We start from the raw sequence: 12,462 nt of genomic DNA on the forward strand, positions 1-12,462 counted from the left end.
GCCAGACAGGCCCCCTTATCAGTAGCTTTAGGCAGTGGACAACCAGGTCTGCTGGGGGTAGGGGGACCTCGGTGACAGCCCAGGGATGCCCCGTGCAAGGGCCTCAGATCAGCAGCCCCCTCCTAGCCTAACACCACATGTGCACACACACCTCATCACACTGGGCATGTGCATGTCTTGTGCGAACTTGGCAAGAAAATTCCTGTTTGGGGGACGCCCGGGTGGCTCAGTGGTTGAGCGTCTGCTTTGGCTCAGGGCATGATCCTGAGGTCCTGGGATCGAGCCCTGCATCAGGCTCCCTGCAGGGACCCTGCTTCTCCCTCTGCCTGTGTCTCTGCCTCTCTGGGTCTCTCATGAATAAATAAATAAAATCTTAAAAAAAGAGAAAGAAAAGAAAGAAAAGAAAGAAAAGAAAGAAAGGAAAGAAAGGAAAGAAAGGAAGAAAGGAAGAAAGAAAGAAAAGAAAGGAAAGAAAGAAAGAAAGAAAGAAAGAAAGAGAGAAAAGAAAAAAAAGAAAAGAAAAGAAAAGAAAGAAAGAAAGGAAAGAAAAGAAAGAAAGAAAGAAAGAAAAGAATTCCCGTTTGGTGACAATGAGAGTGTCTGGGGACATTCTCGAGGAATCTTCTGATCTGGACCTTGGCAGATATGGTGTTTACTTATAACCATTAAAAAACATTCTAGGGATCCCTGGGTGGCGCAGTGGTTTGGCGCCTGCCTTTGGCCCAGGGCGCGATCCTGGAGACCCGGGATCGAATCCCACATCGGGCTCCCGGTGCATGGAGCCTGCTTCTCCCTCCGCCTGTGTCTCTGCCTCTCTCTCTCTCTCTCTCTGTGACTATCATAAATAAATAAAAAATTAAAAAAAAAAAAAAAAACATTCTACATGCTGTGAACCCATGAACCACCTGACCAGATGTCTCTGCAGGAGCAGACCAGCAGCTGCCCCTGCACAGGTGTGGGTCCATGCTGCTGGATCAATCTGATCTACTTCTACACAACACAGAATGGTCACAAGGAATGTGCAGAGGGCAGGAAACTGTCCACAGCTTGGGGACTGAGGGGGAAGGCCACCTGCTTCTTATAGGACCTTTCCCTAGGGCTGTGTGGTCCAAGCTGTTAGCAGGTTGTGAGAACAATTCAGTGAGTAGCAACTGGTATTTTTTTTTTTAAAGTTCTAAGAATCTGTACTAAGCATAGAGTAAGTTTCACTTTGTGAAGTTTCTATTTCAGGCATGTGTGTCTTTGAAGTGTGTAGCAGGTCACAACGGAAAAGGAATTTCCTCCTGTGAGTCCTGGTCCTAAACACGTGAAAGCCACTCTCCTAGAGCCTTGCCAATCCTAGCATCGACTGTAACGCCATTCGTATGAAACTGAATAAATTCTGCTGGGACGAGAAAACCAGGGAGCAAAGGCTTCTCTCAGTTCCTGGAGAGCAGCCCCGGAGTCTCCCCACATCGGGAGACCTCATCCTAGTCTGCGTTCTGCTACTGCTGCCTCCCACCTCCCCCCATCCCTCCCAGCCCCACCCCACCCCCGCAGCTTGCGGCCACTTACGGCAGATGCATATCTGTTAGCAGAATCTTCACGATCATCTTGAGTTTCTCAGCAAAGTCAGCCTGGCTGGAAATTCCTGGGGCTGCCATGCTGAAAGAGACCAGCAACACGGCCCCCAGGATGGTCAGCTGCTCCAGTTGGAGCTGGAGTTCTTGGAAGCGAGCCTGGTCCATCAACACGGTCTGTAATGGATACACAGAAATGGTCCTTGAGCTGGAGGCACAGGCTGGCCAACAGAGGGCGGTGAGGCCACAGCTCCCACACGTGCCTCCTCAGAATCCCTCAGCATTTTCTAGTCATTTCAGCTTAAGGGAGTCTGCGTGAACCACCCTTCCACCTCAGAGCCCCTTTTTCCTTCAGACTTCCATAGAGCACATTAAGGACAGGAGGCCCACCCTCACTGAAGTCTCTGCTTGTGCAAATTTCTTCAACCCTCTGAGCCCTCTACGAAGTGAGGACTCCTGCTTCACAGGGCGCTGTCCTTGGGATGGAAGACCAGGGATAGAAAGTGGGCTAGCAGAGCCAATACTCGATAACTAGGAGTTGTATTATTAGACAGGAAAGAGTAATGAGGTAGGAAGGGAGCCGAGAGACCAACTCATCCCAGTTGGTCCAGGGCTGTGCTGGCTTTAAAACTGGAACTCCCGAGTCCTGCAACACTTCCACCAAGGCCTGGGCAAAGCAGCCAGCCAGTCACCCCAGCCAGAGCACCCGGAGGGAAGGAGGGGAGAAGCTGCTTGAAGGGAGAGCCTAAGTTATTCACCTTGGTGTCCCCCTCAGTATCTAGCACAAAGGAGGCCCTAAGAAGCGGTAAGTAAATAAAGAACATGAAAAAGAAATGGTAAGTAGGAAAAGGAGGAATGACAGATAACAAGCCAAAGCCTCCCAGAAAGCAGGGAGTGAACTTCCACGACTGCATCCCCGGTGCTAGACACCTGTGGGTCCCACCAGGCCAAAGCACCCCCATAGGTGGCGGGTGGAGGGGCGGTGGGGTGGGATTAGGGAAAGAGCACTAGAAAAGCTGAGGAGTTATGCCTTCTGATCAGAATTTTTACAGGTGAACCAAATAAATGTTAAGGACCAGTCTTGCTCTAAGAGACTGACACACCAAAGCAAGACATTAACAATTCAGGGTCTTAGCCCAGAATTCTTCTCCAGGAGTAAAAACTACCTTTGAAGATTCAGGATCCTCTATTGTTCAACAGAGATGCTGCGGCAGACTGAGCCTCTCCCTTGACTCCGCTCTGTTACCCAGCAGCATCCCAGCTTTGCTCAAGACTGGAGTTTAGGATACACAAGATTTCCAACGATCAATCCTGAGGGTAGATGTCCGTGTCCAAGGAAAACACCATCTCCCCCACAGCTGTATTTTAAGAGACGTCAGTCTGCAAACTGCCCTCCAGGAGAGAACATGCCACTCTTCAAAAAGGAATCCTCCCTCCCCCACCAACCCTCAACACAACACCCTCTTTAAAGCCTCCTTTGGCACAAAACGGGGAATTCAGGGGCAAGAGGGAAGCCTTAGGCTTATAGTGTCTTGAAAGGAAAAATCAGGAACTTAGATGAGAAAGATTCAGAGAAGTAGCAGGTTCTGAGGCTAGAGATAAAAAGCCTGAGTGCCCTCAAAACTGAGGCGATGGTTTACACACCAAGCCAGCACGCTGCAGACAAGATGACCGCAATCCCTTGTTAGTCATCTGCTTAACGGACCACTGCAGTCAGAGGTACTTATTGTGAAGAAGTTTTACTTTTTTTTTTTAATGCTCTATGCGGAATGGGAAACTATTATTTAGATAAAACTGAAAAGCAACATCACTGTCATGGTTTTAATCGAGATGTGTAAAACAGGCCAGCAGCTCAGCAGCACAAACCGGAAGCCCCACACGCTGCTGGGGGATGGGAATGGGATGGGGCCACTGGGGGAGACCGCCTGGCAGCCCTTCCAGGTATTACACTTAGAGCCACCACATGACCCCGTAATTCTCATCCTCGGGATTTACCCAGGAGAACTGAAGACACATGCCCCCACAAACACCTGCACACATATGCTCAGAGCAGCACAATTCACAACAGCCACAACGTGGAAACCAAAACGTCCATCAACTGAAGAATGAATCAACAAGATGTGGTACAGCCATACTCTGGAATATCGCTCGGCCTTAAAATGAAAACGCTGACACACACAACATGGATGAGCCTTGAAGACAATCTGCTGAGTGATGTAACCCAGACACAAAAGGACAAATGCTGTAGGATTCCAGCCTCTGAGGCACCCAGAGCAGTGAGATCCAGAGACACAAAGTAGAATGCTGGTTGCGAGGGGCTGTGGGGGAAGGAGGAATGAGGTGTGTTTAAAGGCGTTAAGTATTTAAAGATTTTGAATTTGTGAAGATGGAAAAGTTCTGGAGAAGGATAGTGGTGATGGTGGCACAATCATGAGAACATCCTTAATGCCACTGAACTGTACATTTAAAGATGGTAAATTTGGGGTCACCCGGCTGGCTCAGCTGGTGGAGCATGTGACTCTTGATCTCGGGGTTGTGAGTATGAGCCCCTCGCTAGGTGTAGAGCCTACTTTTAAAAAATTAAAAAAAAAAAAAAAAAAGGATGGTAAATTTTGTATTATGTGTATTTCACGGTAAAAAAAAAAAAAAAAAAAAAACAACTAAAAAAATGAAGTCGAGCAGCCCAGGTGGCTCAGCGGTTTAGCGCCACCTTCAGGCCAGGGTGTGATCCTGGAGACTCAGGATTGAGTCCCACATCGGGCTCCCAGCATGGAGCCTGCTTCTCCCTCTGCCTGTGTCTCTGCCTCCCTCTCTCTTTCTTTTTAAAAATTTTTTTTTTTATTTTGATTTATTTATGATAGTCACAGAGAGAGAGAGAGAGAGGCAGAGACACAGGCAGAGGGAGAAGCAGGCTCCATGCACCGGGAGCCCGACGTGGGATTCGATCCCGGGTCTCCAGGATCGCACCCTGGGCCAAAGGCAGGCGCTAAACCGCTGCGCCACCCAGGGATCCCAAATTTTTTTTTTTTATTTTTATTTATTTATGATAGTCACAGAGAGATAGAGAGAGAGGCAGAGACACAGACAGAGGGAGAAGCAGGCTCCATGCACCGGGAGCCCGACGTGGGATTCGATCCCGGGTCTCCAGGATTGCGCCCTGGGCCAAAGGCAGGCGCCAAACTGCTGCGCCACCCAGGGATCCCTTCCCTCTCTCTTTCTCTCTCTGTGTGTCTCTCATGAGTAAATAAAATCTTTTAATAAAAAAAAAATAAAAATGAAAATAAATGAAGTATTGATACATACTACAACATGGATGAACATGATGCTTAGTCAAAGAAGCCAGACACAAAAGGTCAATATTGTAGGCTCCCATTTATAGGAAACATCCAGAGTAGGCAAATCCACGGAGACAGGAAGCAGATTAGTGGTTGCCAAGGGGGAAGGGAGGGAGGAAAGAGTAGTGACTGCTAATGGGCACAGGGTTTCTTTTTGGTGTGATGAAAATGTTTTGAAATTAAATTGTGGTAATGGCTCTGTAACTGTAAATAGACTAAAACCCACTGAATTGTTCAATTTAAAAGGGGAGATTTTCTGGTAAGAGAGCTGTATAGTAACAAAAGTATTATTTTTTTAAAGTTCTGCAGCACAAAAAGAAATGAGTGGTTAGACTGCTCTGGAGCACCTACTTCGGGGAAAGGTTTCTGCAGGTGGTCCCATTTCAGAAGCTTCAGGTAGGCATAATTCTGGACAGCCACAGGATTTGGCATGGGACTGTCCTCAGAGCTAGTGGCCCCTCCCCCAGCTGGCAGAGCATTTTTATACTTCTGATTCATAAGGTCATCTGCGGCTTCTTCCAGCCATTGGGTGACAAAGTCCAGGGAATCTGTGAAAAACAAGGCTGTGAACATTACTATGACACTCTGGAGGGAGGTTTCTCGGAATGACTTTAAGGAAGATCATCCTGAAGGTGTGGTATATATAAATATATATTTATATATATATATATATATATATATAGCGTATGGACTTTGGAATCAAATAAAACTCAGTTTAAATCACAGTATTGCCAATTACTAGCTAAGGATTATCAGATTCCTAACAAAGAGGTGTACAATACCACCTCACTGGCAGTTCTGGGGATTAAACAAGATAGTGAATACAAAGCACGTAGCCAGGCCTTGCCCTCTCCTGATGGTTCAACAGACCACCCTCTTCACTCCCACCCGGACCACCGCAGGAGACAAAGCTGGGAGCTCTGAGGACTCCAGCTCAGTGAGACGCAGAAATTCTTGCCCAGAGACAGATGGGATGAGACACTGGTGACAGTTTCCCAGTGTAAAATATCCTCCACACTGAAAAGGAGGCCCTTCCCTTGTCTGGATCTTAGCCTCCCAGCAAGCTGGTTTGCTTTCAGCCTCATGGGGGTGAGCTCTGGCACCCATACGACGTGTCTTCGGAGGCATCTGGAGCACTGTCAATGGGAGCTCAAGTGTCTTTCATCTGCCCTCATGCTCTCCCTCCTTTTCTAAGCTGAGAAACACACCATGGATTCTGAGGAGCATAAGAGAAAGATGAGGTTTTTTATCCACATTATGGGAGGTCTCAGAACTGGTCCCTCTGACAGGTCCCAGAATGTGCTGCAGCTCTGCTGGCGAAGGCCACCTTCCAACCAAGTGGGCAGCCAATGGCATGGCGGGTGTCCACTTTTCACCGCTGCAGGACGCACCTCCGCCTGCACACTGCACACTGGTGGCACAGACGTCCTGCTGGGCAGCTGTACCGGCCCTTTAGCCTTCTGTACGCAGCACACTCCGCAGTCCACCTGCTTTTACACATGAGGAGGAAGTCTGAGAGCAACCGGCTTGGGGAGTGCAGCAGTCCTCTGCTGCACCCGGGCTGCTGGCACCTGATTCTCCCATTGAGGCTCTTCCATCGCAAGCCTGAAGGCCTCCTCAGAGGCAGGACAACACCGGTTGAGAAAGTGCACGCAGTGGTCAATCAGTTCTGGTCAAAATTTTCTCAAGATCAATTTCCACATCTGTAAAATGGGGTTAAAATGATAGGGTCTCCCTCGTAGGCTTCCAGTGAGAGGTTACATATGATAATGCACATGTAGCCCTGGCACATGCCTCGTGTGCAGCATCAGCCCGTCTTCTCCTGGTACTGTTTCTTCTATTCCGCTCTTTCCTGACCCCTCCTGGACCACTTTGGCTTTCTCTGTCTGCGGCTGCATGAACACCTGCTCTGGGTGCAGCATTAACAGCTATTCTGGTCAGGCAACAGGATCTAAAAAGAGATTGCCATTTTCATCTTGGAGTTGCCAAAGTTAGAGTCTAAGTGGAACTCGTAATAAATTGTAATCAGAGACTGTAATTTACCCAGAACATCAGCTGTCAATGCAGAACCCCCCTAAAAACACCCTAGAAATGCAACCCAGGTTTGGATTCTATGATTCTGTTTTCCTGAAGCTGAGAGGCTTACAAAAATGAGACTTCTGGGTATAAAACCAGAAGGATTTTCTGCAATATAAAATGGAGGCAAAGTAAAATTCCTCATTTACCTCAGAGAGAGGGGCAAGTGAATTAAACAGTCACAAGAAGTCTGTCATGTTTTTTTTTTTTTTTTGAAGTCTGTCATGTTTTAAAAAATCAAGGTCAAGCATACAATTTACCCCAAACTGGGGTTTTCATCAAAAACCCATTTAAGACCTCTTTGTTCTTTTAAATTTCTATTCTTATATTCTACTTGTTTCTCTTGCTTGTCCATTGTCAAGTCCAAAGTCTTGTGCTTTTTGGTCTTGAAATTAGAACACTCTCAAACAGAATTTTAGCTTTGTTTTGAGAACGGTATAGTTGTGCAACAAACTACAGCCCTGAAATGGAAAAACAGAGTGCAGGACACCACAAAGCATTAGACGTACTTGGCTGCTTCTCCAAAAGCTGCTGAAACTTCTTCCTTTCATATTCAACTGATTGCTGCATGAGATGCGGCCTAATGCTAGTGACAGCAAAGTTGGCCATGTCCACTTTCATTAGGTCCAACACAGAAAAAATTGCCCTGCGAGAAAGGGGAGAAAAGCATTTAGAACTGGGCACTTGTAAAGGAAGTGCTGTTTTGAGGAATGAGGGGAACAGATTTAGAAAGGCTTTCCATCTCAGAGAGGGCAGCAAATTGGAAAATTCTAAGAAAAACAAATTTAGAGGGGTAGCTGGCTGGATCAGCCGGTAGAGCATGCAACTCTTGACCCTGGGGTCATTGATTATGAGCCCCACACTGGGCATAAAGATTACCTAACAAAAAATAAATACCAAATAACTTTTTTTTAAAAAAAGAAAAATTTAGAAAACACAAAAATTTAAATAATGGATTAAAAAGACTGCAAATTTTTAAGCTGCCTTCTGTCCCCACTCCTCCACACCATACCTCCAAGAAAACACAGCTCCCTCACTGCCTGTCTAGGCTGGAACTCATTCCTCGGCACTGGGTCAGCGCTCCTGGAAGCCACAAAGAAGGACAACCAGGACCCTGGGCCGAGGACAGAGAGCTGGCCACCCAGTCTCTACTCTCATACAGCTTAATTCACTCTCCTAGGAAAGAAAGAATATGAACTCTCTTTTCTCATCTCCTCCTCTCCCAGGCTCTGTTTCAGGGCATGTTTTCTGTTCTAGTTATGTGGCAGTGAACTACAAGTCCACACTCTGAATGTACCCAATGGGCAGACCTGACTCGATACTAAGGATCCCTTCAGTCCTGCCCATCACGTACCATAACCACTCTCTCCAGGGGCTGGGAGCTGCTAAGTGACCTACTTGCAGGAGGTGATTGAGAACCCAAGGTACAGGCTTGGGTGTGGCCCCACACTGAAGGAAGAACAGGGTCAAATGTCCTCTGAGTCTCCTGACACCCTCTGGGACTGACCAAACAACGTATGATGCAATGACCATACGTGTGAGTGAGTTTATTACGGAAAAGATACACAGTCTGAGGAACAATTCATGGCCTCTCCCCTGCCATCCTGTCCACGTCACCAATACATGGGACAGCCCACTTCTCCAGGGGACATTCTGCATCTTCTCTCTGAACGTTCCTTAGCAGTTCCCCAAATCCACCTACTGCAGACCAGAGACTGTTGGACACTGCCAACTGGCAGCCGAGGACTGGAGTAGCCCACAAACACATTTGTGCTCACAAAGTGTTTTTAAAAACCTCCATTTTCAGCCTTTCCTGAAAAATCAAAAGATCTGACAACAGGGGCCCACATTCCATCATGACCACAATCAGCTGCATCCCTTTCAACAGTGGGTGGACTCCCACTTTGCCAGGCTCCCAATCCTTTCTCTTCCTAGTAGGAATTTGATTTAGGTTGAGTTTGTGGCAAGTCATCTCCCTAGGGGACTCACTTCCTAGGAACTCCTCACGTGTCCTTATTAGAAGCTCTTACTATTTCTAACATCCAGCACCATGCCTAGCACATAACAGATGCTCGGTAAGAGTTTGTTGAATAAATAAATCAATTTTTAGGAGTTGTTTGCTTTGTGTTTTTTTTTTTTTAAGATTTTATTTTTAAGTAATCTTCATACTCGACAGGGGGCTTGAACTCCTGACTCTGAGATTAAGAGTCACACACTATGGACTGAGCCAGCCAGGTGCCCCTTTTTGGGAGATCTTTTCAAAGCTTTCTAAACCCTGAGGTAACTTCACAATGCAGAGCATTTTTGATGTACCAAATCCTTATATAATATCAAGAAAGCTGAACCTGAAAGGAACTTTTGGGAAAGCAATTTGGCAACATGCAAGGAGAGTCTTAAAACTGTTCCTATCCTCTGACACAGTAATACTATTTAAGAACTTATAGTTATGAAACAACCTAAAATATAGAAAAAAGTTGGGGATCCCTGGGTGGCTCAGCGGTTTCGCGCCTGCCTTTGGCCCAGGGCATGATCCTGGAGTCCCGGGATCGAGTCCTGCATCAGGCTCCTGGCATGGAGCCTATTTCTCCCTCTGCCTGTGTCTCTGCCTTTCTGTCTATCATAAATAAATAAAAATAAATCTTTCAAAAAAAAAAAGAAAAAAGAAAAAAGTTTTGTGCACAAAGATGTTCATGGCAGGATTAAATGGAAAATAATTATAAGTCCTCTATCCATCTTTTTTTTTTTTTTTAATTTTTATTTATTTATGTATGATAGTCACAGAGAGAGAAAGAGGCAGAGAGACACAGGCAGAGGGAGAAGCAGGCTCCATGCACTGGGAGCCTGATGTGGGACTCGATCCCAGGTCTCCAGGATTGCACCCTGGGCCAAAGGCAGGCGCTAAACCGCTGCGCCACCCAGGGATCCCTTTTTTTTTTTTTTTTTTTTAATTTTTATTATCCATCTTAATAGAGTAATAGTCAACTATATCTATGCAAATTTATATTTTGCAGCCATTGCAAATGCTTATGGGGAGTTTTAAAAAATAAGTTGGGGGCAGCCCCAGTGGCTCAGCGGTTTAGCGCCGCCTGCAGCCCAGGGCGTGATCCTGGAGACCCTGGATCGAGTCCCACGTCAGGCTCCCTGCATGGAGCCTGCTTCTCTCTCTGCCTGTGTCTCCGCCTCTCTCTGTCTCTGAATAAACAAATAAAATCTTTAAAAATAAATAAATAAATAAATAAATAAATAAATAAATAAATAAATAAATAAATAGTTGGTTATAAAAAGGATCCTGTGGTGCTGGAACTGTCCACTATCTTGAATACAGTAATGAATACACAAACTTACACAAGGGATGAAGTTATATAAAAATTCATATACATGCACACAAATGCATACAAGTGAAACTGGAAATCTAAGTGAGATCACTGGATTGTATCAAGGTCAATATTCTAGTTGTGATACACTATAGTTTTGCAAAATGTTAGTTTTAGGGGATACTGGATAAAGTGTACTGTATTATTTCTCAAAACTTCACATGAATGTACAATTATCTCAATGACACTTTCAATTAGAAAAAAAGTGAAATGATTAGGGTATAATGTTTATAGAAAAAGGCCTATCATGCCCACCAGGAGGTCTTCTTAGATTCAACTGAACATTTGGGCTCTCGAGACTACCATAAGCCACAGTCTGGCATCATCTATTCACACAGATGGCCAACAAGGCAGCATCAAGCATACCTCTTCAGCATGTTACAATATCAGCCAAGAGCAGACAGATATGTGGGAGACACCTGGCTTACAAGCCTCATATGCTAATAGGTTTTGTAATAATTCTATGGCATGGCTTCTAGTATCTCCACTAGGGCCATGACCGGTTATAAAAGCTACTACCCTAAAGGATATCCAAGTATGGTGTCTTATCCAGTATTTATAGTTCATTATCATTTCTTTTAGACCAGATGCAATTTATCAATCAGAGATCACTTTCCCAATAAGCAATGTTGTATGGTAGCATTTTGATACATAACACCTTTATCTGTTTATAGAAAAACAGAGCTAAGCAGTTATCCAAAAGTCAAATTCTTAGACAGTGTTGTGTCAATCCTTCGTCAATAATACTAACATAAAAATTATACAAATTTGGGGCACCTGGCTGGCTCAGTCTGTAAAGCACACAACTCTTTTTTTTTAAGATTTTATTTATTTGAGTGGGTGGGGGATGGGGTAACTGGGTAACAGGCATTAAGGAGGGCACTTGATGGGATGAACACTAGGTGTTACACCATATGTTGGCAAACTGAATTTAAATTAAAAAAAAAAAAAAAGATGTGAGGGAAGCCCAGGTGGCTCAGCGGTTTAGTGCCACCTTCAGCCCAGGGCGTGATCCTGGACACCTGGGATTGAGCCACGTCGGGCTCCCTGCATGGAGCCTGCTTCTCCCTCTGCCTGTATCTCTGCCTCTCAGTGTCTTTCATGAATAAAAAAAAAAATTAAAAAAAAAAAAAAAAGGTGGGATGCTTGGGTGGCTCAGCAGTTGGGCATCTGCCTTCAGCTCAGGGCCTAATCCTGGAGTCCCAGGATCGAGTCCCACATCAGGCTCCCTGCATGGAGCCTCCTTCTCCCTAGCCTGGGTCTCTGTCTCTCTCTGTCTCTCATGAATAAATAAATTAAAAATCTTTAATTAAATAAATAAAAATAAATTTTTAAAAAGGCAAAAAAAAAAAGATTCATTTGACAGAGAGAGAGAGAGCACACACAAGCAAGGAGAGCAGGAGAAGGAGAAGCAGGTTCCCCACTAAGCAGAGAGCCAGATGCGGGTCTCAATCCCAGGACCTGGGCTGAAGGCAGATGCCCAACCAACTGAGCCACCCAGATGCAGAACATGCAACTCTTGATCTCAGGGTCCCATGTTAAGTGTGGAGCCTACTTTTTAAAAAATCATATAAGTTTGATCATGATTATTTATGTTTAAAAATAAACAGCTAAAAGACAGAAGGAAGTTAATATGAATTATACATTAATAGGATTATATTCATGTTAAATTTCTTCAATGTCTTGATTTTTTTGTTTTTGTTTTGTTTCACTTACAATTTTATTTTTAAGTGATCTTTACATACAATGTGGGCCTGGAACTCACCACCAAGATCAAGAATCACACACTCTAGGGGGATCCCTGGGTGGCTCAGTGGTTTAGCATCTGCCTTCAGCCCAGGACATGATCCTGGAGTCCCGGGATCGAATCCCACATCGGGCTCCCTGCATGGAGCCTGCTTCTCCCTCTGCCTGTGTCTCTGCCTCTCTCTCCCTCTCTCTGTGTATCTCATGAATAAATAAAATCTTAAAAAAAAAAAAAAAGGATCACACACTCTAGTAACTGAATCAGTCAGGTGCCCCCGTTTTTTGATTACATGGAAGAATGTCACATTCTTGAGAGATACCTGCTCATGTAAGGTTAAAATGTCACAATGTCTGGAGGCATTAGTTGGTTGG

The 12,462-nt window shown here is 45.2% G+C and overlaps 1 protein-coding gene across 2 annotated transcripts in view; it reads right to left on the reverse strand.

Moving 5' to 3' along the window:
- Nucleotides 1-12,462, reverse strand: part of TCP11L1 (t-complex 11 like 1) — a 39,721-nt gene that overhangs the window by 8,152 nt on the left and 19,107 nt on the right. For both annotated transcript variants that reach the window (XM_041722262.1, XM_041722263.1), the window contains 3 exons: nt 7,480-7,616; nt 5,246-5,442; nt 1,555-1,736 (listed from right to left, as the gene is read on the reverse strand). In XM_041722262.1, the coding sequence (XP_041578196.1) occupies nt 1,555-1,736; nt 5,246-5,442; nt 7,480-7,616 (516 nt within the window). The remainder of the gene's footprint in view (nt 1-1,554; nt 1,737-5,245; nt 5,443-7,479; nt 7,617-12,462) is intronic.

The sequence above is a fragment of the Vulpes lagopus genome, chromosome 11 (genome assembly GCF_018345385.1).
Source record: "Vulpes lagopus strain Blue_001 chromosome 11, ASM1834538v1, whole genome shotgun sequence".
Taxonomy (NCBI): Eukaryota; Metazoa; Chordata; class Mammalia; order Carnivora; family Canidae; genus Vulpes; species Vulpes lagopus.